The sequence below is a fragment of the Salmo salar genome, chromosome 03, assembly GCF_965601325.2.
Source record: "Salmo salar chromosome 03, fSalSal1, whole genome shotgun sequence".
Classification (NCBI taxonomy): Eukaryota; Metazoa; Chordata; class Actinopteri; order Salmoniformes; family Salmonidae; genus Salmo; species Salmo salar.
The window spans coordinates 14,531,212-14,556,214 of record NC_138293.1 but is presented as its reverse complement, the minus strand read 5'-3'; the positions used below and the strand labels follow the sequence as shown (position 1 = coordinate 14,556,214).

Below are 25,003 nucleotides of genomic sequence, written 5' to 3'. Positions count from 1 at the left end.
CTTCTCCTCCTACCCTTCCCTTTCCTTTCCCTGCTCCCTCCCTCCCTCAACCTGGTCTTCTCCTCCTACCCCTCCCTTTCCTTTCCCTGTTCCCTCCCTCCCTCAACCTGGTCTTCTCCTCCTATCCCTCCCTTTCCTTGCTCCCTCCCTCACCCCCTCCCTCCTTCTCTGCGCTGCTTCACTGTTCTCTACCTGCTCCACTCCGATGATGCTGATGATGATGTCATCATTGACATCATCATCAGCACCATTTTCTTTGGACCTACCGTAAAGGACGTTCTATCTCTCTCTCTCTCTGAGCTCGCCTCCTGCATTAATCCAGTGTAGCCCCCTCCTCTCTCTCCTCCCTGTTCACTCCCCTACCCTTGGCTGGCAGACCGATTGACGCACCACTGTGTACCAGGCCCTGTTGTTAGAACCCACCCAGCCATAGCCCTGACTGGGGTGGTCTAGCTCTCTCCGTTTCTCTCTATTGCTCCGGGCGGATACTCCCTGCATGGATACACTGAGGGAGGCTGTTAGCTGATATTAACGGAAGGAAAAATATCAAGGAGGGACCCACTGCGGTTGTTGAATTCGAGGTGGTTTGGTAAGACACTTTGAGGTTTTGTTCTTTTCTGATGAGATGTTGCTTTTCATCACGGTCTTGGGTTGACGCAGTGGGGAACCAAGGGTGTTGTTGTTCCTCATGGTTTGGATTGGCCATTTTGAGGCTCTTCTTCCTTATCTTGGGGCTTTTAAGGATCTTAAAAGGGCACTGCGACATGTTTATGCACGAAGTCTGGATTATTTGGATACTGTAAACTAAATGTGTTGTTATTTTGAGGAAAATTGGCATCCACATGATTAGACATTGTGAAACAATTGTTTTTAGATTGACAGAATCATCTTGTCAATAGCCTCTTTAATTTGATCAGATCCACAGTCCAAAATAAACAACTAAATCTGATAATCATGAATTTGTTAATGTGTTGCACGGTTTAATTTATGTCTGGAGGAATTCAATGACATTGATTTCTACAGTGGGCGAATAGCCTAGCAGTAAATTGCGCGATGGCCTATATTAAATTGATTCGACAGTGCGTTTGCTTTGAGGTGCGGCAGCGCTAGATGGTGGAGATAACAATATTTACATTATGAATGTTGGGTCTTTTCGAGTGTAAACAAAAAACCACGAACTAGGTTGCTGCATACTAACATTTGTGACTTTAATATCGATGTCAATTATGTAATTTATTACATTATTTTTGCGGGCTGTAGGTTTGATGATGCTCTGACAGTGTGCACATAAAATGATATGACTGAGATGTTTAGCTGCTGCGTCGAGTGGATATTGCTGTCTGTAGAATCAACGAATTCATGAAACGTAACAAGCCAACCCATTTTGTAATGGGTGGTATTTTTTTTTTGTCAATATAGGACAACAGACGCAGGCCCCAGTTAGGCTACATATTATTTACCCATAGGCTATGACTCCTCAGGCAGGTGCAGCAAAGTCGGCATTGTCAGCTGCAGCGTTGTAGACGCGCCCATTGTAAGTAGGTCCGTCGAGGATGGAGAAAAATAAGGAATGATGTCCGCTACGATGAAAGCAGCCATTTTAATTTTAGATAGCCTAGATTAGAATGTTTACCCCAACATGTACTAGTTTATAGTCGACTAAAATGACGCTATTTATTTATTAATATTTTAATTTTAGGTATTGAATTATCCGACTAAAGAAAAAAAGTAAGAAGGAGGGCCTACATTGTGATGATGGCATGATGTTGTATCATAGGCGAATCAACTATATTGATACATTGATTAATGAAGTGCAGGTGATGATGTGGGTCATCCGAATTCATTGAGGAGGTGGCGAATGACGCAGCATGTAGGGCTGCCTAGTCTACGTTTGTGGTTGTCAAAAATAGATTTAGGAGAACTTCATTCTGTGTGCAACAAGTAGGCAATGACAACATGTCATGTGATTCTTCCAGAATAAGAAACACTGTATGTCACCTAGCAGTCAATTCATAAGGGGAATATATGTGCCTAGACTTTACAACCATACAGTGCTACTAAAAACAAGGTAACTGGCTGGCATTTAGTCAGGATCATTATAAGATGAGTATAAGACCTTATAAGGGGCCAGGTGCTCAGGAAGTCTTTCAATGCACTATAACTGCATCATAATGCAACCATGCAGGTTATGTAAAGTTGTTACCCGTTTTTCTGTTAGATGATGGCATTACAAAGTAGTTAAAATCAGATCTTCTTTCAGAGCCTCATCTCACCATGACTTCCCTCTCCACAGGTGTCAGGTGTCTACCTGGCGACAAGCCCCTCCCCTCCCCTCCTGACTGAACTCATCTATAATCACGTTGCCCCCCCACTGACAGGAAGCATGGCGGGGGCTTCAGTGAAAGTGGCGGTCCGGGTCCGCCCCTTCAACTCTCGAGAGATCGGGAAGGAGAGCAAGTGCATCATCCAGATGACAGGGAACACCACAAGTGAGCATTGGATATTTGGTTTTATAAGACATTTCTAGTATTGTAAGAAAATGCAAAAGGCACTTGCACATCTGAGCTATCTTTGTTGCAGTTGCATGGTAATAATTGAATAACATTACTCTTACATTACTCACATTACTCTTGCTAGTTTCACTACTCTTTATTACGTTTTACATTTCGGTCTCAAGGCCTTCGTCAGACCCCTTGACTTATTCCACATTTTGTTACGTTACAGCTTTATTCTAAAATTGACTAAATAATTTCCCCCCTCACCAATCTACACACAATACTCCATAATGACAAAGCAAAAACAGGCTTGTAATTTTTTTGTTGCAAATGTATTAAAAATAAAAAAACGGATATCACATTTACATAAGTATTCAGACCCTTTACTCAGTACTTTGTTGAAGCACCTTTGGCAGCGATGACAGCCTTGAGTCTTCTTTGGTATGACGGTACAAGCTTGGCACACCTGTATTTGGGGAGTTTATCCGATTTCTCTCTGCAGATCCTCTCAAGCTCTGTCAGGTTGGATGGGGAGTGTAGCTGCATAGCTATTTTCAGGTCTCTCCAGAGATGTTCGATCGGGTTCAAGTCTGCGCTCTAGTCGGGCCACTCAAGGACATTCAGAGACTTGTCCCGAAGCCACTCCTGCGTTGTCTTGGCTGTGTGCTTAGGGTCGTTGTTCTGTTGGAAGGTGAACCTTCGCCCAATCTGAGGTCCTGAGCGCTGTGGAGCAGGTTTTCATCCAAGGATCTCTCTGTACTTTGCTCCGTTCAACTTTCCTCTCGATCCTGACTAGTCTCCCAGTCCCTGCCGCTGAAAAACATCCCCACAGCATGATGCTGCCACCACCATGCTTCACCATAGGGATGGTATTGGCCAGGTGATGAGCAGTGCCTGGTTTCCTCCAGACGTGAATCTTGACATTCAGGCTTGGTTTCATCAGACCAGAGAATCTTGTTTCTCATGGTATGAGAGTCCTTTAGGTGCTTTTTGGCAAACTCAAAGCGGGTTGTCATGGGCCTTTTATTGAGGAGTGGCTTCTGTCTGGCCACTCTACCATAAATGCCTGATTGGTGGAGTGCTGCAGAGATGGTTGTCCTTCTGGAAGGTTCTCCCATCTATACAGAGGAACTCTGGAGGTCTGTCAGAGTGACCATCGGGTTCTTGGTTGCCTCCCTGAACAAGGCCCTTCTCCCCTGATTGCTCAATTTAGCTGGGCGGCCAGCTCTAGGAAGAGTCTTGGTGGTTCCAATTTTCTTCCATTTAAGAATGATGGAGGTCACTGTGTTCTTGCTGCAGAAATGTATTGGTACCATTCCCCAGATCTGTGCCTTGACACAATCCTGTCTCGGACAATTCCTTCAACCTCATGGCTTGGTTTTTGCTCTGACATGCACTGTCACCTGTAGAACCTTATATAGACAGGTGTGTGCCTTTCCAAATCATGTTCAATCAATTCAATGTACCACAGGTGTAGAAACATCTCAAGGATGATCATTGGAAACAAGATGCACCTGAGCTCAATTTCGAGTCTCATAGCAAAGGGTCTGAATACTTATGTAAAAAAGTTTTTTGTTGTTGTTGTTTAATGTTTAAAATATTTGCAAACATTTCTAAAAACCTGTTTTCGAGGGCCTCCTGAGTGGTGAAGCGGTCTAAGGCCCCTCATCGCAGTGCTAGAGGCGTTACTACAGACCCGGGTTCATTCCCGGGATGTGCTACAACCGGCCATGGCTGGGAGTCACATAGGACGGCGACAATTGGTCCAGTGTCGTCCGGGTTAGGCCGGTGGGTCTTTACTTGGCTCATCGCGCTCTAGTGACTCCTTGTGACGGGCCGGGTGCCTGCAGGCTGACTCCGGTCGCCAGTTGAACTGTGTTTCCTCCGACACATTGGTGCAGCTGGCTTCCCGGTTAAACTGGCGGGTGTTAGGGAGCGGGGTTAGGTGGGTCATGTTTCGGAGGATGCATGACTCCACCTTCGCCTAGCCCGAGCTCGTTGGGGAGTTGCAGCGATGAGACAAGATCGAAAATTGGGGAGAAAAAGGGGGGTAAAATACACCCCCCCCCAAAAAAATATATATATGTAAAAAAACCTGTTTTTGCTTTGTCATTGTGGGGTATTGTGTGTAGATTGATGAGAAAATTGTTTTATTTAATCAATTTTAGAATAAGGCTGTAATGTAACAAAATGTGGAAAAGGTCAAGGGGTCTGAATACCTTCCGAATGCACTGTATACAGATGTATGTGAACACCCCTTCAAATTTGTGGATTCGGCTATTTCAGCCCCACCCATTGCTGACAGGTGTATAAAATCGAGCACATAGCCATGCAATCTCCATAGACAAACATTGGCAGTAGAATGGCCTTACTGAATAGCTCAGTGACTTTCAACATGGCACCGTCATAGGATGCCACCTTTCCAACAAGTCAGTTTGTAAAATTACTGCCCTGCTAGAACTGCCCCGGTCAACTGTAAGTGGTGTTATTGTGAAGTGGAAACTTCTAGAAGCAACAACAGCTCAGCTACACACAAACCTAAGATCACCATGCGCAATGCCAAGCATCGGCTGAAGTTGTGTAAAGCTCACCGCTATTGGACTCTGGAGCAGTGGAAACGTGTTGTCTGTAGTGGTGAATCACGCTTCACCGTTTGGCGGATGTCAGGAGAACGCTACCTGCCCCAATGCATAGTGTCAACTGTAAAGTTTGGTGGAGGAGAAATAATGGTCTGGAGCTGTGTTTCATGGTTCGGGGTAGGCCCCTTAGTTCCAGTGAAGGGAAATCTTAACGCTACAGCATACAATGACATTCTGGATGATTCTGTGATTCCAACTTTGTGGCAACAGTTTGGGAAAAGCCCTTTCCTGTTTCTGCATGACAATGCCCCTGTGCACAAAGCGAGGTCCATACAGAAATGGTTTTTCGAGATCGTTGTGGACGAACATGACTGGCCTGCACAGAGCCCTGACCTCAACCCCATTGAACACCTTAGGGATGAATTGGAATGCCGACTGACTGCTAGCCAAGCCTAATCACCCAACATCAGTGCCTGACCTCACTAATGCTCTTGTAGTTGAATGGAAGCATGTCCCCGCAGCAATGTTTCAACATCTAGTGGAAAGCCTTCCCAGATGAGTGGAGGCTGTTATAGCAGCAAAGGGGGGGGGGACCAACTCCATATTAATGCCCATGATTCTGGAATGAGATGTTCGACAAGCAGGTGTCCACACACTTTTGGTAATGTAGTGTATGTCAAATCTAAAATATTTTTGTTGGGTGCCAACTGATGAAGGCAGTGATTGCCTAAGTACTGGTAGGGGAAATACTGGTTTTATGCCTAGTCTGCCATTGTTATAGTAGGCAATGTAGCCACTGTTCTATAGTGATCTCCGGAATATGTATTGATGAATCCTATCAAGTTTCAGGTAAGACCCAAGTGCAGACTGTGTTGAAGTAACAATGTTTATTACAACAACAGGGGCAGGCAAACGACAGGTCAAGACAGGCAGGGGTCGATAATCCAGAGTAGTGGGGCAAAGGTACAGGACGGCAGGCAGGCTCAGAGTCAGGACAGACAAGGCAAAGGTCAAAACCAGGAGGGCGAGAAAAAGAGAGACCGGGGGAAAAGCAGGAGCTGAGACAAACCACTGGTTGACTTGAACAAACAAGACAAACTGGCAACAGACAAACAGAAAACACCGATATAAGTACCCAGGGGATAATGGGGAAGATGGGCGACACCTGGAGGGGGGTGGAGACAAGCACAAGGACAAGCACAAGGACAGGTGATACAGATCAGGGCGTGACAAATCCTTGAAAGGCCTTCCATTGTGATATACATCATTTTACAGTCTGATAACTCCAGGCAAATATGTTCTTGTCAATAATAAATACAGTTGATGAAATATTTACTAATATGGTCTGATTTAGATTGGGCCTTCAAGAGACGATCTCATATTGTCGCGGTCTGATGAAAAATCTTGTAACTCCTTTTTTGCCATTACATTGTAAATGTTTTCAATTTGTTGAGAGCAGTAACTCCCCCCAATGTACTCTGAACATTTCATGACTCATGGACCAAGGACCAAGCAGGTAGCCTAGGGGTTAGAGCATTGGGCTAGTAAACGAAAGGTTGCTAGATCAAATCCCCAAGCTGACAAGGTACAAATCTGTCGTTCTGTCCCTGATCAAGGCAGTTAACCCGTCATTGTAAATAATAATTTGTTCTTAACTGACTTGCCTAGTTAAATAAATAATAATAATTCTGAAGTTCCCATATTTTTATGTTCATTCATGGGAAAATGTGGTCAAGAAAAGTTTATGTTTTGGAGAGAAGAGATTTTCATCAGACATTGACAATATGACATTGTATATGGTTTTAAAAGACATGTATTTATAAAATTGGATCTAACACTATTTCAAGCTTATTTACAGAAATTCATCACTTCACAACATAGGCCCTTGTTTGCTCAATAATTTATACTGTGGAGAATTACTGTAGAGAATCAATGAAACGTTGCGCTTCTGCCATTTTCTGCTTGGAACACACGCTTGAAAGCAATGCGACGGTGGGCAGTGGAGCATGTAACACATCTCCATAGGAAGTGAAACAAAGGGTCCAGTCAGAACTGAGTGTGTCTGTGTGTGTGGACCTCTAGAGCGTCTTATCCCTCGAGCCAGAGGGTCCAAAAGGCCTCGTTGTTTCTGTCTGAGCTGAGACACTGGGTCAGCTGATGTGTGTGTGGGTGTGTCTTATTCCGCTGCTTTGTGCCTGTCGGCGGGTCTGTTTATGACCTCATTCTCACAATCTTTGGCATGGTACAGATTAGGTTAGATCTCTGGAAATATCTGAAATTACTTTGGTGGAGGTAATACAGTGTACTGTTTACCATGTAAACATCAGCTAGCCTCATCCTCTTCCTGTTTGCTTCCACTCTACGGTTATTTCAAGGAACTTTAGACTATTAGGATGGGAACGCTTGCAGAAATCCCATCTCTTGTATCACTGAGGGATTGTAACCACGTTTCCATCCACAGTTTTTATGTGATTAAAGTCATTTGTTATGAACAAAAAAAAATCACGACAGCTGTGATGGAAACAGGAAGTTTCAGTGCAATTGTATAAATGCTGACAGATAATTTGTTGATTTGACATGGTGGGATCTTTTTGTGTCTGTAAAATGAATTTAGTTAAACATGGCAGTCGACACGCCTTTATGAGCAAATATTGATATAATAACCATCATATAAGAAGTAAACTTGGAGTTACGCGATGACATGGTGTGTGGTCCTCCCACTACGACTTTGGAAATCATGCAGTTTATTAGGCTACAGATGAAATAAGTTATGATGAACTTCACAAGGTGGTGAAGTGCACAGTGATCTTAATGCTCCTTTCCAATAAATATTGAGTGTCTGATTTTGGTGACATGATGATCGATGCTTGACTACGTTTGACAAATAAAAATATTCTCACTCTTATCCATAATAATCTCATCATGTAGTCTAGCCTTCTGCACAGCCTACCTGCGAGCTGTTGGCTAGAGAACACGTGCAAAGACCAGAGTAGGCACATTTGCTATTTAAATTCAACAGTTTTTGTGACAAAACTATCGGTAGAGTTCAATTGAGATGGAAACACATTGACCTTTAGATTTTTATTCTGTATATTAAAACGTAAGTGAAAAAGTACATTTTGTGTGCGTTTTTTATGCGGATTTTTAAATATTTGGATGGAAACATAGTTACTGACGCATTCTTCTGTTCAACTGAAACATTGTCTTACGACTTTCAACGACTTCCTTTCTGTGACTTCCTACTTCCTTCCTGTGACTGCCTACTTCCTTCCTGTGACTGCCCTCATCCTTTCTGTGACTGCCTACATCCTTCATGTGACTGCCTACTTCCTTCCTGTGACTGCCCTCATCCTTTCTGTGACTGCCTACATCCTTCATGTGACTGCCTATATTCTTCCTGTGACTTCCTACATATCTCTATCAATTCCTAATGCTGATACAGCAGCATCATCAGTGGTCTCTGACCAATCATGATGCCACTTATGTCATAGACTGGGGAATGTACTCTAGACGCGTTCACGTGCTAGTCAGAACTAGGAAACTCTGACATTTTCGACTTGCTAGCACGTGAACGTGGCTAGAGTACATTCCCCAGTCTATGACATAAGTGACATCATGATTGGTCAGACACCACTGATGATGCGGCTGTTTCAGTCAGGCTCAGATGAACCTCATCGCTGCATTACCTCTATGGGCCACAGACACCAGCTGCTGCCAGGTGCTTTCTCAGCTTCTGTGCCTTGGCCATTAAAGCTTTCACAGAGAGGGACTTGCTCAGTTTTCCACAAACGCCTGGCCTAGTTTCAGATTCCACCAGCTCCACAATTCTTCCTGAAATGATGACAATGCATTTTCCACTAATTGTATTTACTGTATGTAGTCAGCCAAATATATTATATATCCGGTCTGCCATATACAGTGTATCACAATACTTTACTTGGTTTAGATTTCTGGGTTTGGTTTGTATTCTTCTAACCTTTGTTTCCTTCCTGTCCTTTCAGCGATCCTAAACCCCAAACAGCCGAAGGAGAACAAGAGCTTCAACTTCGACTACTCCTACTGGTCACATACCACGGTGTGTTTTTCCACACCAGTCCCACACTAGAGACTTGAATGTCGTGCATTTAAAGATCATGCAAGTCATGAGGTCAGTATTTACTCTGCAATTGCTTAATAAAGGTGTATTAAACCTCAATCCCTTTCTCTGTTTCGCTCTCCTCTCGCGCTCTCTCTATCTCTCTCTTCTTGCGCTCTTGCTCCCTCTCTCTCTCTCTGTTTCTCCCTCCTCTCTCTCTCTCTCTCTCTCTCTCTCTCTGCAGCCGGACGACATCAACTATCATTCACAGAAGCAGGTGTACAAAGACATTGGAGAGGAGATGTTGCTGCATGCCTTTGAGGGCTACAACGTGTGTATCTTTGCATATGGCCAGACTGGATCAGGGAAGAGCTACACCATGATGGGAAAGCAGGACCAGAAGGACCAGCAAGGCATTATCCCTCTGGTAGGATGGATGGATGGATAAATGGATGGATGACAAAATGTAGTAAAGACATCATAATCTATAGATACTTCATCACGTACATGTCAGATACTGAAACTATGAAAACACATTTAGGTTTATACCAAAAAATGCCTCTTATTTATAATACAATCTGATTTATGTGTTCAATGACCCAAGCCCAGCTCAGTTAATCCCTACCATTGTGTCGCTGAGTTGTCATAATGCTTCAGCAAATGTACATTATCCCTTGTGCGTTGGAAGACACAATGTAAGTAACTTAATTTATGTCGCTCTTAACTGCCCTGAATGCCTCTGCTGATCCGACAGATATTGTATGCAGTAATCATGTGCCTATGAACCAGAGTTATACTGTTAGCACTGTTAGTCCACTGTGTGCAGCACACCCTGCACTAACATAAATAACATGAGCATGTCTACTTCTGCTAAGCATCCCAGTAAAGCAATGAAAACAATCAAGTATCCCAGAAAAGTGCAAAATAAATTGCCCACGTGAACATATGTAGCTTAAGAAACAAGGTTCATGAAATCAATTATTTACTAGTAACAGATGACATTCATATTCTGACAATCTCTGAAACTCACTTAGATAATACCTTTGATGATACAGTGGTAACAATACATGGTTATAACATTACAGAAAAGACAGAAATGCCAATGGTGGAGGTGTAGCCGTTTATATTCATGATCTACAGCTTCATCTGTCTCACCTGAAGCCCATTCTTGTGGGAAGCTGCTATAGACCACCAAGTGCTAATAGTCCATATCTGGATAACGTGTGAAATGCTTGTTAATGTATGTGATATCAATAGAGAGGTATACTTTCTGGGTGATTGAAATATTGACTGGCTTTCATCTGGCTGCCCACTCAAGAGAAAACTTCAAACTGTAACTAGTGCCTGCAACCTTGTTCAGGTTATCAATCAACCTACCAGGGTAGTTACAATTAGTACAGGAATGAAATCATCAACATGTATTGATCACATCTTTACTAATGCTGCAGAAATTTGCTTTAAAGCAGTATCGATATCCATCTGATGTAGTGATCACATTATAGTAATGGCGTCGGAGGGGATGGCTGCCGTTTTACGGGCTCCTAACCAACTGTGCTATTCTGTTTGCTTTTTCGCATTGTTTGTAACTTATTTTGAACATAAAGTTGCTGCTACGGTCTCTTATGACTGAAAAGAGCTTCTGGACATCAGAACAGCAATTACTCACCTCAGAACTGGATAAAGATTTTTTCTTTAATGAGTCCGACGCGAAAGATATACTGCTCTCCGGAGACCCGGCCCAAATCCCTGTAATTTGCGCGAAGAAAAGGCGGAGATACAAACGGAGAAGGTCGGGGTGCCTTGTTAGGATTCGTAGGCGAGTGAGTAAATCACCACTACTATTGGTTCTATTGGCCAATGTGCAATAACTGGAAAACAAACTGGATGATCAACAGCCGAGACTATCCTACCAATGGGACATTAAAAAAATGTAATATCTTATGTTTCACCGAGTCGTGGCTGAACGACGACACAGATAATATAGAGCTGGCTGGGTTTTCCGTGCATCGGCAGGACAGAGCAGCTACGTGTGGTAAGACGAGGGGCGGAGATGTGTGTGTATTTGTCAATAACATCTGATATGCGATGTTTAATATTAAAGAAGTCTGAAGGTATTGCTCACTTGAGGTAGAGTACCTCATGATAAGCTGTAGATCACACTACCAAGAGAGTTCTCATCTATATTATTAGTAGCCGTCTATTTACCACCACAAACCAATGGTGGCACTAAGACCACACTTAACGAGCTGTATAAGGCCATAAGCAAACAAGAAAATGCTCATCCAGAAGCGACGCTCCTAGTGGCCGGGGACTTTAATGCAGGCAAACTTAAATCCATTTCACATTATTTCTACCAGCATGTCACATGTGCAACCAGAGGAAAAAAACTCTGGACCACCTTTACTCCATACACAGAGATGTATACAAAGCTCTCCCTCGCCCTCCATTTGTCAAATCTGACCATAATTCTATCCTCCTGATTCCTGCTTAGAAGCAAAAACTAAAGCAGGAAGTAGCAGTGACTCGTCAATACGGAAGTGGTCAGATGACGCGAATGCTATGCTACAGGGCTGTTTTGCTAGCACAGACTGGAATATGTTTCGTGATTCATCCAATGGCATTAAGGAGTATACCCCCTCAGTCACCTGCTTCATCAATAAGTGCATTGACGACATCATCCCCACAGTGACTGTACATACATATCCCAACCAGAAGCCATGGATTACAAGCAACATCCGCACCGAGCTAAAGGCTAGAGCTGCGGCTTTCAAGGAGCAGGACACTAATCCAGACGTTTATAAGAAATCCCGCTATGCCCTCAGACGAACCATCAAACAGGCAAAGTGTCAATACAGGACTAAGATTGAATCCTACTACACCGGCACTGACGCTCGTCAGATGTGGCAGGGCTTGCAAACTATTACGGACTACAAAGGGAAACCCAGCTGCGAGCTGCCCAGTGACGCAAGCCTACCAGATGAGCTAAATGCCTTTAATGCTCGCTTTGAGGCAAGCAACACTGAAGCATGCATGAGAGCACCAGCTGTCCCGGATGACTGTGTGATCACGCTCTCCGTAGCCGATGTGAGCAAGACCTTTAAACAGGTCAACATTCACAAGGCCGCGGGGTCAGACGGATTACCAGGGCGTGTACTCAGAGCATGCGTGGACCAACTGGCAAGTATCTTCTCTGACATTTTCAACCTCTCCCTGACCGAGTATGTAATACCCACGTTTCAAGCAGACCATCATAGTTCCAGTGCCCAAGAATGCGAAGGTAGCCATGAAGTGCTTTGAAAGGTTGGTCATGGCTCACATCAACACCATCATCCCTGAAATCCTAGACCCACTCCAATTTGCATACCGCCCCAACTCCACACTGCCCTTTCCCACCTGGACAAAAGGAACACCTATGTGAGAATGCTGTTCATTGACTACAGCTCAGCATTCAACACCATAGTGCCCTCAAAGCACATCGCTAAGCTAAGGACCCTGGGACTAAACACCTCCTTCTGCAACTGGATCCTGGACTTCCTCATGGGCCGCTCCCAGGTGGTAAGGGTAGGCAACAACACATCTGCCACGCTGATCCTCAACACAGGGGCACCTCAGGGGTGCGTACTTACTCCCCTCCTGTACTCCCTGTTCACCCATGACTTTGTGGCCAAGCACGACTCCAACACCATCGTTAAGTTTGCTGACAACACAACAGTGGTAGGCTTGATCACCAACAACGATGAGACAGCCTATAGGGAGAAGGTCAGAGATCTGGCAGTGTGTTTCCAGGACAACGACCTCTCCCTCAACACGAGCAAGACAAAGGAGATGATCGTGGACTACAGGAAAAGGAGGGCCAAACAGGCCCCCATTAACATTGACAGGGCTGTAGTGGAGCACGTCGAGAGTTTCAAGTTCCTTGGTGTTTACATCACCAACAAATACGCTGCACTTGACACATTTATGAAATTGCTTATTCCAGTTACTAATAAGCATGCACCCATTAAAAAAAGATTGTTGTCTATCAACAATGACAAGCCACTGAGGTCTGATTTAATGGAAAATTACTGAGGATAATAGTGGACAATATTGCCACTCCTATTTGCCATATCTTCAATCTAAGCCTACTAGAAAGTGTGTGCACTCAGGCCTGGAGGGAAGCAAAAGTAATTCCGCTACCCAAGAATAGTAAAGCCCCCTTTACTGGCTCAAATAGCCAACCAATCAGCCTGTTACTAACCCTTAGTAAGCTTTTGAAAAAAATGGTGTTTGACCAGATACAATGCTATTTTACTGTAAACAAATTAACAACAGACTTTCAGCACGCTTATAGGGAAGGACATTCAACAAACATGGCACTTATACAATTGACTGATGATTGGCTGAGATGAGAGAAATTGATAATAAAAGATTGTGTGAGCTGTTTTGTTAGACTTCAGTGCAGATTTTGACGTTATAGGTTTTCCCAGCAGCAGACTATGATCTATGTGTTATGGCTTTCCACCCCCTGCTATATCGTGGATAAAGAGTTACCTGTCTAACAGAACACAGAGGGTGTTCTTTAATGGAAGCTTGTCCAATATAATCCAGGTAGAATCAGGAATTACCCAGGGCACTGTGTAGACCACTTACATTTTTCAATCTTTACTAAGGACATGCCACTGGCCTTGAGTAAAGCCAGTGTGTCTATGTATGCGGATGACTCAACACTATACATCTCAGCTACTACAGCAACTGAAATGGCTGCAACACGTAACAAAGAACTGCAGTTAGTTTCATGTACACGGAGAGCTAACATTAATAATATGCATGTAAATCGCTCATGGCTCAAAGTGTAGGAGAGATTGACTTCATCACTACTTGTGTTGACATGCTGAATGCACTGAGGTGTCTGTTTAAACTACTTGCACACAACTCAGACTCCCATACATACCCCACAAGACATGCCACCAGAGGTCTCTTCACAGTCCCCAAGTCCAGAACAGACTATGGGAGGCGCACAGTACTACATAGAGCCAAGACTACATGGAACTCTATTCCACATCAGATTTAAAAAAACAGATAAAAATACACCTTATGGAACAGCGGGGACTGTGAAGAGACACACACAGGAACAGACACACATACACATGAGAAGACACTCACTCTACACATACACATGCATTTTGTAGATATGTGATAGTAGAGTAGTGGCCTGAGGGAACACACTTTAATAGGTTGTGAAAGTGTTATGACATATAATGTCATGTAATATTTAAAATTGTATATAACTGCCTTAATGTTCCTGGACCCCAGGAAGAGGGCAGCAGCTAATGGGGATCCTTAATAAATACAAATAACAACAATAATAATAACAACAAATAACAATTAACCTTCCATGCTTTCTTCTCTGCCAGCTGTGTGAGGACCTCTTCACCAAGATCAGTGACAGCAATACCGACAACAGCTTGTCCTACTCCGTAGAGGTGAGTGCTCCCGACCCTCTTAGTGTTTTTAGAATAAACTTGAATACAGGAGAGGCCTACTCCATAGTAGGTTAGGGATTTTAAAGTGTTAACGTTTTGGCGTTATAGTAAGGTTGGTAGCAACATGGAAAATCGTTGTGGAAATCTGTTTCAGCTCAAGTCGACAACAAAATCCACAATGCATTGCTCTCTCTATGGGCTGGCTAGCTAGCAAACGTAGCTACACACAATAATATCAGCATGTAACGTAGCTAGTTAGCTGTAAAATCGCCTAAACAAACTGCACTATCAATTTAGGAGTCTACTATCTCACCATGTTCAACCTACAGATCGATGTGCCTCACAAATCTCACCTCATTTTCTCACATCGTACATAGACTTATTTTTCTACTGTATTATTGACTGTATATTTGTTTTACTCCATGTGTAACTCTGTGTTGTTGTATGTTGTCGAACTGCTTTGCTTTATCTTGGCCAGGTCGCAATTGTAAATGAGAACTTGTTCTCAACTTGCCTACCTGGTTAAATAAAGGTGAAATAAAAATACAAATAAAAAAATTAAAAAACAAAGTGGAGTCTGACATTCGCAACGACAGATACACTTTTCAGATGGGAAATGTTGCCAATGCTACGTCAATTGGTTGCACGGTCCATTCTGGGCGATTCGGGGACAAGGAGCGCTCTCCTTCAAAGATTGAATGGGAGCATTTTGGGCACTAGCTCAAAAACCCAACATTAGCATGAATTTCGTCAACAAGAAGTAAAACATTACAAATCTTGTGAGATAATTAACTTGCTATCTGTAGTATCGTATAGCTTTGGAATTGTGACTTTTCGTACTCTCGAGGCAAATAGGCACGTTTCTCGAAATATACAATGACTTTGAGAAGGGATTGCGTGATGATTAGCTTAGCAACCGCGTGACGCAACATCACAACGTGAACGCGATTGGTCGACAGTCTGCTGGGTGGGGCGTTATAAAATCCTTCATTGGATTCCTGTCTCCTTTCTATAATATATCTAGCAACGGCACCATGCAATGCATCCTGGTCTAAAGAGGCAGACAAATAGGAAAAATGCGCTAGACCCTCCGTTAAATTACCAATTTCTCCAGGTAGGAATATTGCAAACATAAGATCAATGGCGCATTCGAGAGACGACATCCCCACGAGTTATGACATCGGCCAGTATTGAAATCTGATGTATGATATAGGTTATCGCGATCGAAAAGTCGTGTTCCTATTAACTTCCAGTATAGTGAGAGAGACTTTATCACGGTGCTTCATCATATCGGACAGATTTCTGCCCGTTTGAACGCCAATAAATCAGATACACATGAAAACATGAAATGACCCTGGGAATTGTTATGACATCACTCAGTGATGCACAAATACGATATAACACTCAAAATGAGGGGAACTTTACTTTAACTCCAGGGTGATATGAATAGCTCTGTTAAATCTATATATAATCCACCATAACTGTATCCTAACGTGGTTGACAGTCATGAAATAGCAAATCCACATTAGGGTGCTTAACCCCAAGACAAGTAATATGTTAAAACAATGGGGAGGACACAGTATTGTCATAACACAAACATAAGATAAGAGTTCTGATAAGAGTGTCTTTTGTACCCCAAGTGCTCAATAGACGTTTGATTGGCACTTAGTTTGATTGGCACTTCTATAGAGTATTGACGACCTCCACAGGTGAGCTACATGGAGATCTACTGTGAGCGTGTGCGTGACCTGCTGAACCCGAAGAACAAAGGGAACCTGCGTGTGAGAGAGCACCCCCTGATGGGGCCCTACGTGGAGGACCTGTCCAAACTGGCCGTCACCTCCTACAACGACATCCAGGACCTGATGGAGTCTGGCAACAAGGCCAGGTAGATGGGACTTTCAGTGGATGGATGATGGATGGATGGATGGATGATAGATGGATGGGTGGGTGGGCAGGTGGGTGGGTTGGAAGGGAGGATGGATGATGGATGAAAGAGGGAGGGATGGATGGATGTTACAAGGTTAAATTCTCTCTTCCTTCAGGACGGTGGCAGCCACTAACATGAACGAGACCAGCAGCCGCTCTCACGCTGTCTTCAACATCATCTTCACTCAGAAGAAACACGACATGGATTCAGAGAACACGTCTGAGAAGGTACGGTACAGGCTTATAACAAATGAATGACCAGGTTCAACCTCCTGTTCAAGCTTCTGCAATAGTTTGAGGCCATAGAGTTAATAACTCTGACCAATATGTAGGGTTTACACTTTTATAGTTGAGATCTATTGCCATGTTATCTGGACATCCACAGTGTTATCATTTATGATAACACTACTCAAATGCTCATTACAGATAAGCCCTCAAAGAGCGTTTATTGGGGCTACCACTGTGTATTTGGAATCTAGGCATTTTTCCTTTGTAATACAGAGTATGGAAGCAGATTCATGCCAAAATAAATGATGACATCCGAGTGGTTTCTTGTTGCAGGTGAGCAAGATCAGCCTGGTGGATCTGGCTGGGAGTGAGAGAGCTGACTCTACAGGAGCCAAAGGAACCAGGCTGAAGGTGAGAGGGTCCTTTTTGGGTCTACTTTATGGGCTGAATTTGATCCCCCAGTGATGTCGATGTATGAATTCCTCAAAGTTTTGAGTTAACATTTCTAGTTGACATGTCTATGCATTTTACAAAGCATCTCGGCTCTGTGTCTCGAAATTGTGGAGATTGTAGTTTTTGTGTCCCAAGCAATGCTTCTCGTTTGATTAACTACGCCCCATCTGTTCCTTTTCAGGAAGGAGCAAATATCAACAAATCTCTAACCACACTGGGAAAAGTCATCTCTGCTTTAGCTGAAGTGGTTAGAGTCCTTTCTCTTCTGTACACAGATCTTTGTCTGTATGGTAATTTAAGCAATTTGGTAAGACTGTCTATTAATACAATACTGTCAATTTGTTATTTTTCTAGGACTCAGCACCAAATAAGGTACACAATTTCAATTACTTATTCAATTTCTGTCATGAGAAAATATTTGGGGAAGTGGTATTAAGAGATGGTTCATTAACAAGCGTTTCTTCTTATACCAGTATGCCTACATTTGTCAACATGTAAATGCACTTCTATTGAAGCAGTATTCTAATTGGGAAGATTATCTGTTAACAGAACAAGAAGAAGAAGAAGGTGGAGAGCCATATCCCATACAGAGACTCAGTGCTGACCTGGCTACTGAGAGAGAACCTGGGTACGCACTTTCCACCTAGTAGCCCAGATCCTGCCGACTACGCCAATTGTAGCATCCTCATCACTGTTTACTCTTTTGTTTAATTCCTCTGCATATACCCTTTAAATAATCTTTCCTCCTCCCGCCCTCATCCACAATTCATCTGTTTTCCCCTTTCTGTCCATTAGGAGGTAACTCTCGCACCGCCATGGTGGCAGCCCTCAGCCCTGCTGATATCAACTATGACGAGACCCTGAGCACCCTCAGGTAAGAACCCAGCTCTGAGGTCACATTCTCCGGTTAAAATCATAGTAGTCATTGGGTGACCCTATAGTACACTATCAATGTCATCATTTGTGTAATGTAATGACAATGCATTGTGAGACTAAACCTGAAAGTAATCCAGGAGCACTGTCAATAAAATTATGAAAAAAGTAGAATTGAGATTTTGGGGTGAACGTCCCCTTTAATGGTTTTCATTCACTCAGGTATGCAGACCGCGCTAAGCAGATCCGCTGTAACGCTGTTATCAACGAGGACCCCAACAACCGTCTGGTGCGTGAGTTGAAGGAGGAGGTGTGTCGCCTCAAGGACCTCCTCTATGCTCAGGGCCTGGGAGATATCATAGACAGTGAGTACACACACACACACACACACACACACACACACACACACACACACACACACACACACACACACACACACACACACACACACACACACACACACACACACACACACACACACACACACACACACACACACACACACACACACAGGATGAGTGTCTCACACACACTCTTCTCTCTCCCCTCTCCTCTCAGCGTATCGATGTCCTGGTCCTGTGATAGCTGGTTTGAAAAGTGTGTATATTCTGGCAACCTCACGCTTTTGCAGCTAACTTGATAATAAAGCTCAAACTCTTATGACACTAAAGTCCTTACACCCCAGAGCTATGACAGGACTCCGAACCAAAACTAATCTAAAACCTATAGAAAGGTTTTACATGAGACCAGCAGACCCTGTAGACAAGAAACTGCTCTCATAGTACATTCCATGTTCTCATTTCCTCTCGTATATCTGCACTGATCTGCAAACATGGTATAGGTGAAAGCACAATGGTGGACTCCTCTTAGGGAACAGACTTTCACCTGTCCAGTCCTTTCAGATCAGTGTAGATCAAGAAGAGGAGACGAGGGGAGGAAGCCATTTTAGACTGTTGGGATGCATGCAGCCTTGGTTACACCGGTTCTCTGGGTGTGTAGCTAGCTGATTGGACGCTCTGCTTCTGTAGAGGAGATTTGATATGCCAGGTTCTTAATGTGGGCTCTGGTTGGGGCTCTAGAGCTCAGCTGCCTTCTAATTCACACTGCTTGCCCGGCATAATTGTCCCTTGCGGATGAATAACGTTTTTTTGGAATTGCATTGAATTTAATTCAATAATGCTTTCACAGCCTTTCAGCCTGGAGATTATGCTGCAAGTAAGAACTAAAAGACATTTCTTCTAGACTGGCTGCCCTATATATTGGCTGGTCTTCATATAACATTGCTTGTTTTTAGCTTGGTATTTGATGTATTTTGCATATGAATGTCAGAGAAATGCATTGGCTCTAACTTATCGTATGCTTAACATATTCCGTCATTTTAAGTTGCTCTTTTCTCGCTCTCTCTGCAGTGGCTTTGGTAAGCACCTGTCTGCTTCTACAATCCATCTTTTGAGCTCTCTTCTTCTTTTTGTTGCTCTTCCCTTTCTTCCATATGTCCATTTCTCTGTTTTTCTCTCCACCCCGATGTCTCCTCTTCCTCACCTTCCTGCTGTCTGCTCCCTCTCTCTCCCTCTCTCCCCCACACACTCCCGCTCTTCTTCTGGCAGACTTGTGTGATTACAACAACTTTGTCAATAATCGCCAGGCTGTCAATCAAATGGGTGATCTATCCACAGTGACCAATGCCATGACTGGGATGAGCCCCTCCCCCTCACTCTCTGCTCTGTCCAGCCGCGCGGGCTCCATGGCAAACCTGCACGACCGCATCTTCAGCCCCGCCTCCGAGGAGGCCATAGAGAGACTCAAGGTAGGGAGGAGGGAGGTAGGGTGAAATGAGAGGTAGTGGGGGAGTGAGTAGGTGACTGTGTGAGCTAGAGGGATTGAAGGAGAAAGAGACAGGGTGGGAAGGGGAGAGAGAGGAGGAGAGGAAGGCGGTGGAGAGATCGAGAGACGGCTGGGGACAGATGGAGATAGAGAGGAGAAGAAGAACATTTGAGAGAGATGGCAAGGCTGAGGGAGGCTAACAATTTAGACATTTGTCATTCTTTCCACCCTAGGAAACAGAGAAAATCATTGCAGAGCTCAATGAGACATGGGAGGAGAAGCTGCGCCGCACTGAAGATATCCGGATGCAGAGGTGTGTCAGACGGATTTAACCTTTATCCTCATCTGAGTCCCTCTGTCTTAAATAACCGTTATAACTAACCCAAACCCTAACCCCAAAAAACGTGGCTCTCTGCTATCTGTAGGGAAGCCCTGCTGGCTGAGATGGGTGTGGCCATGAGAGAAGATGGAGGCACCGTGGGCGTGTTCTCCCCCAAGAAGGTCAGAACCTCAAAAATACAGTACACCCATATCACAACTGTAATGATATTCACTACAGTACCCATAATGCTCTGTACATAATCATTTTTTCCCATCATGCTACAACAACCCCTGTCAACAACAGTTAGACACAAGTCCTAATGTTCATGTCTTTCTTTCAGACCCCTCACCTGGTGAACCTTAACGAGGACCCATTGATGTCTGAGTGCTTACTCTACTACATCAAAGATGGGACCACCAAGTAAGAACGACTGCTTTCTTTCACCTGCAGGAAATGTGTACTTTTCATTGAGAACTATTTTGGACTGAGGTGGCCAACAGTCCTGTAGTACAGTATATATGGATTTGGAGTAGGGGGTCAGCTGTTTAAGTTTACTACCTGGAATATCAAAGGTGATGAATGGTCCTGGGAAGTGGGCTAGGATATTTTATCATCTTCAGAATGTGAAGACTGAAATAGCTTTCTTACAAGAAACACATCTGCGTACAGCAAATCACTCTAGACTCCATATCCTCTGTATCTTTCCTTCAGGGTGGGTCGTGAGGACGCCAGAAGTCGCCAGGACATCGTGCTCAGCGGCCATTTTATCCAGGGCGAGCACTGCACCTTCAGCAGCACCACAGGCCCCGGGGGAGAAGGTGAGACTGAATTGACCAACTGTGGATGAACCATGCTAGTTCTATTTGTTATATTTCTATGGGAGGAATAATTGGCAGATTATGCCTGAGTGCAGCAGAGGTTATAGAGACTCTGTAGAGACTGGGACTAGTGAGACTGGTGTTATAGACTATAGAGTAAGATGACTGGGCTATAGACTATAGATAAGGAAAACTATGTTATAGACTATAGATTAGGATGACTGGGTTATAGACTATAGATTAGGATGACTGGTGTTGTAGACTATAGATTAGGAAAACTGTGTTATAGACTATAGATTAGGATGACTGGTGTTATAGACTATAGATTAAGATGACTGGCTAATAGACTATAGATTAAGATGGCTGGCTAATAGACTATAGATTAGGATGACTGGTGTTATAGATTATAGATTAGGATGACTGGCTAATAGACTATAGATTAGGATGACTGGTGTTATAGATTATAGATTAGGATGACTGGTGTTATAGACTATAGATTAAGATTGCTGGCTAATAGACTATAGATTAGGATGACTGGTGTTATAGACTATAGATTAAGATGGCTGGCTAATAGACTATAGATTAGGATGACTGGTGTAATAGACTATAGATTAGGGTGACTGGTGTTATAGACTATAGATTAGGATGACTGGTGTTATAGATTATAGATTAGGATGACTGGTGTTATAGACTAGATTAGGAAAACTGGGTTTTAAACTATAGATTAGGAAGACTGGTGTTATAGATTAGGATGACTGGCTAATAGACTATAGATTAGGATGACTGGGTTATAGACTATAGATTAGGAATACTGGTGTTATAGATTAGGATGACTGGCTAATAGACTATAGATTAGGATGACTGGGTTATAGACTATAGATTAGGATGACTGGGTTCTAGACTATAGAGACGTGGACTAGTGAGGTTCTAGACTATAGAGATGTGGACTAGTGAGGTTCTAGACTATAGAGACGTGGACTAGTGAGGTTCTATACTATAGAGACGCGGACTAGTGAGGTTCTATACTATAGAGACATGGACTAGTGAGGTTCTAGACTATAGAGACGTGGACTAGTGAGGTTCTATACTATAGAGATGTGGACTAGTGAGGTTCTAGACTATAGAGACGCGGACTAGTGAGGTTCTAGACTATAGAGACGTGGACTAGTGAGGTTCTAGACTATAGAGACGTGGACTAGTGAGGTTCTATACTATAGAGATGTGGACTAGTGAGGTTCTAGACTATAGAGACGTGGACTAGTGAGGTTCTAGACTATAGAGATGTGGACTAGTGAGGTTCTAGACTATAGAGACGTGGACTAGTGAGGTTCTAGACTATAGAGACGTGGACTAGTGAGGTTCTAGACTATAGAGACGTGGACTAGTGAGGTTCTAGACTATATAGACGTGGACTAGTGAGGTTCTAGACTATAGAGATGTGGACTAGTGAGGTTCTAGACTATAGAGACGCGGACTAGTGAGGTTCTAGACTATAGAGACGTGGACTAGTGAGGTTCTAGACTATAGAGATGTGGACTAGTGAGGTTCTTGACTATAGAGATGTGGACTAGTGAGGTTCTAGACTATAGAGACGCGGACTAGTGAGGTTCTAGACTATAGAGACGTGGACTAGTGAGGTTCTAGACTATAGAGACGTGGACTAGTGAGGTTCTAGACTATAGAGACGTGGACTAGTGAGGTTCTAGACTATAGAGACGTGGACTAGTGAGGTTTTAGACTATAGAGACGTGGACTAGTGAGGTTCTATACTATAGAGACGTGGACTAGTGAGGTTCTATACTATAGAGACGCGGACTAGTGAGACTGGTGTTATAGAGTAAGATGACTGGGCTATAGACTATAGATTAAGATGACTGGTGTTATAGACTATAGATTAGGATGACTGGTGTTATAGACTATAGATTAAGATGACTGGTGTTATAGACTAGATTAGGAAAACTGGGTTTTAAACTATAGATTAGGAAAACTGGTGTTATAGATTAAGATGACTGGCTAATAGACTATAGATTAGGATGACTGGGTTATAGACTATAGATTAGGAAGACTGGTGTTATAGATTAGGATGACTGGCAGTAGAATGGGTAGAGTCCAGTGAGTGTGTGGGTAGAGTCCAGTGAGTGTGTGGGTAGAGTCTAGTGAGTGTGTGGGTAGAGTCCAGTGAGTGTGCAGAGAACCAGTGCAAGAGAGTCAGTAGAATGGCCAAATGTTCACCATCCCCGGTGGTTCTTGTCTGTTGATGATGATGACACAGGGAACGTCATCCTGGAGCCCTGCGAGGGGGCGGAGATCTATGTCAACGGGAAACTGGTGACCACGCCTACTCTGCTTCGCTCAGGTAAGTCTTGAACCCCTCAGCATCTTCCACTGAGCGTGGGAAACATATTTACCACACACGTAAAACATACTGAAAAACTTTGTAATGATTTTATTTTAAAATGTTTTATTTGTTTTGGCATGAATCTGCTTCCATATACAACATCTACAAATAAACAAGGAATCATCACAGGTGATTCACACGCGAACAATCCAGGCTTAGAAAAACATCAATAGGTAAAAATGTATGAAACGAGTGATGCATGATGCGGTTGACCTCGGATTGACCTTTGACTCCTGACCCCAGGGAACCGCATTATCATGGGGAAGAGCCATGTGTTCCGCTTCAATGACCCGGAGCAGGCGCGGCAGGAGCGGGAGAGGACGCCCTGCGCTGAGACCCCCGTGGAGCCCGTGGACTGGGCCTTCGCCCAGAGAGAGCTGCTGGAGAAACAGGGCATCGACATGAAGCAGGAGATGGAGTCAAGGTACAATAATCGATGGTCTACCTTTGGCAAAGCACCAGCTGTAATGAACTATCATCCTTTTATATAGCTTAAAACTGATTTGTGATCGTTTTGTCTGCAGGCTTCAAGAGTTAGAAGATCAGTACCGAAGAGAACGAGAGGAGGCCAGTAACCTTCTGGAACAACAGAGACTGGTAAGACAGGCCACTAAGAGATTTTTTGAAATATGTATGAGATATATGCTCTATATTCTGTCATGTGATTTGATGTGTCTGTACCATGGTCTCTCCTAGGACTATGAGAGTAAACTGGAGGCCCTGCAGAAACAGGTGGACAGAAACTCCCGTTGCCTGGACCCCCCAGAGGAAGAGGAGGAGCCTGAGGAGGAAGGTGAGACAGTGATTGACAGTTTTCCACCTAGACCACCCTTTTTCACATTTTTACAATGGTTTTGAAATAAGATGCCCGTTGCTGAGGCCAGCCAATGGAATATTTTTAGAATGATGGAATGTTTTAAGTTTTTCCCATAGTTCCATGGACCAAGTGTGAGACGGAGCTTGCACTGTGGGCATTCCGTAAGTGGCGTTTCTACCAGTTTACCTCCCTCAGGGACCTGCTGTGGGGAAACGCCATCTTCCTCAAGGAAGCCAACGCCATCAGTGTGGAGCTCAAGAAGAAGGTAGGTACACTGTCATGATATTTTGGGGTGGCAGGTAGCCTAGTGGTTAGAGCGTTGGACTAGTAACCGAAAGGTTGCAAGATCAAATCCCCGAGCTCAAATCCCCGAGCCCCTGAACAAGGCAGTTTACCCACTGTTCCTAGGCCGTCATTGAAAATAACAATTTGTTCTTAACTGACTTGCCTAGTTAAATAAAGGTCAAATAAAAATAAAATATACAGTGAGCTCCAAAAGTATTGGGACAGACACATTGGTTGTTGTTTTGGCTCTGTACTCCAGCACTTTGGATTGATACGACGACCTTGTGGTTGAACGGCAGACAGTCAGCTTTAATTAGAGGGTATTTTGTATTCATATCAGGTGAACCGTTTAGAAATTACAGCGCTTTTTGTACATAGTCCACCCATTTTAGGGGACCAAAAGTATTGGAACAAATTCACATATATGTGTATTAAAGTAGTCAAA

The 25,003-nt window shown here is 43.6% G+C and overlaps 1 protein-coding gene across 5 annotated transcripts in view; it reads left to right on the top strand.

The window, feature by feature from the left end:
* The first annotated feature begins 257 nt into the window (after nt 1–257).
* Nucleotides 258–25,003, top strand: part of LOC106598877 (kinesin-like protein KIF1A) — a 45,947-nt gene continuing 21,201 nt past the window's right edge. For 3 of the 5 annotated variants that reach the window (XM_014189907.3, XM_014189904.3, XM_014189902.3), the window contains exons 1-23: nt 258–589; nt 2,294–2,489; nt 9,076–9,149; nt 9,394–9,576; nt 14,543–14,611; nt 16,321–16,499; nt 16,657–16,768; nt 17,102–17,179; nt 17,403–17,468; nt 17,576–17,593; nt 17,771–17,849; nt 18,017–18,095; nt 18,317–18,459; nt 19,771–19,901; nt 20,152–20,231; nt 20,344–20,419; nt 20,581–20,660; nt 20,952–21,058; nt 23,331–23,414; nt 23,700–23,880; nt 23,981–24,053; nt 24,153–24,249; nt 24,390–24,538. In XM_014189907.3, the coding sequence (XP_014045382.1) occupies nt 2,384–2,489; nt 9,076–9,149; nt 9,394–9,576; nt 14,543–14,611; nt 16,321–16,499; nt 16,657–16,768; nt 17,102–17,179; nt 17,403–17,468; nt 17,576–17,593; nt 17,771–17,849; nt 18,017–18,095; nt 18,317–18,459; nt 19,771–19,901; nt 20,152–20,231; nt 20,344–20,419; nt 20,581–20,660; nt 20,952–21,058; nt 23,331–23,414; nt 23,700–23,880; nt 23,981–24,053; nt 24,153–24,249; nt 24,390–24,538 (2,244 nt within the window). In that variant the 5' untranslated portion in view covers nt 258–589; nt 2,294–2,383. Of the gene's footprint in view, nt 590–2,293; nt 2,490–9,075; nt 9,150–9,393; nt 9,577–14,542; nt 14,612–16,320; nt 16,500–16,656; nt 16,769–17,101; nt 17,180–17,402; nt 17,469–17,575; nt 17,594–17,770; nt 17,850–18,016; nt 18,096–18,316; nt 18,460–19,701; nt 19,902–20,151; nt 20,232–20,343; nt 20,420–20,580; nt 20,661–20,951; nt 21,059–23,330; nt 23,415–23,699; nt 23,881–23,980; nt 24,054–24,152; nt 24,250–24,389; nt 24,539–25,003 lie in introns of all 5 variants that reach the window. The other 2 variants (XM_082973286.1, XM_045714518.2) reach the window with 1 other exon arrangement.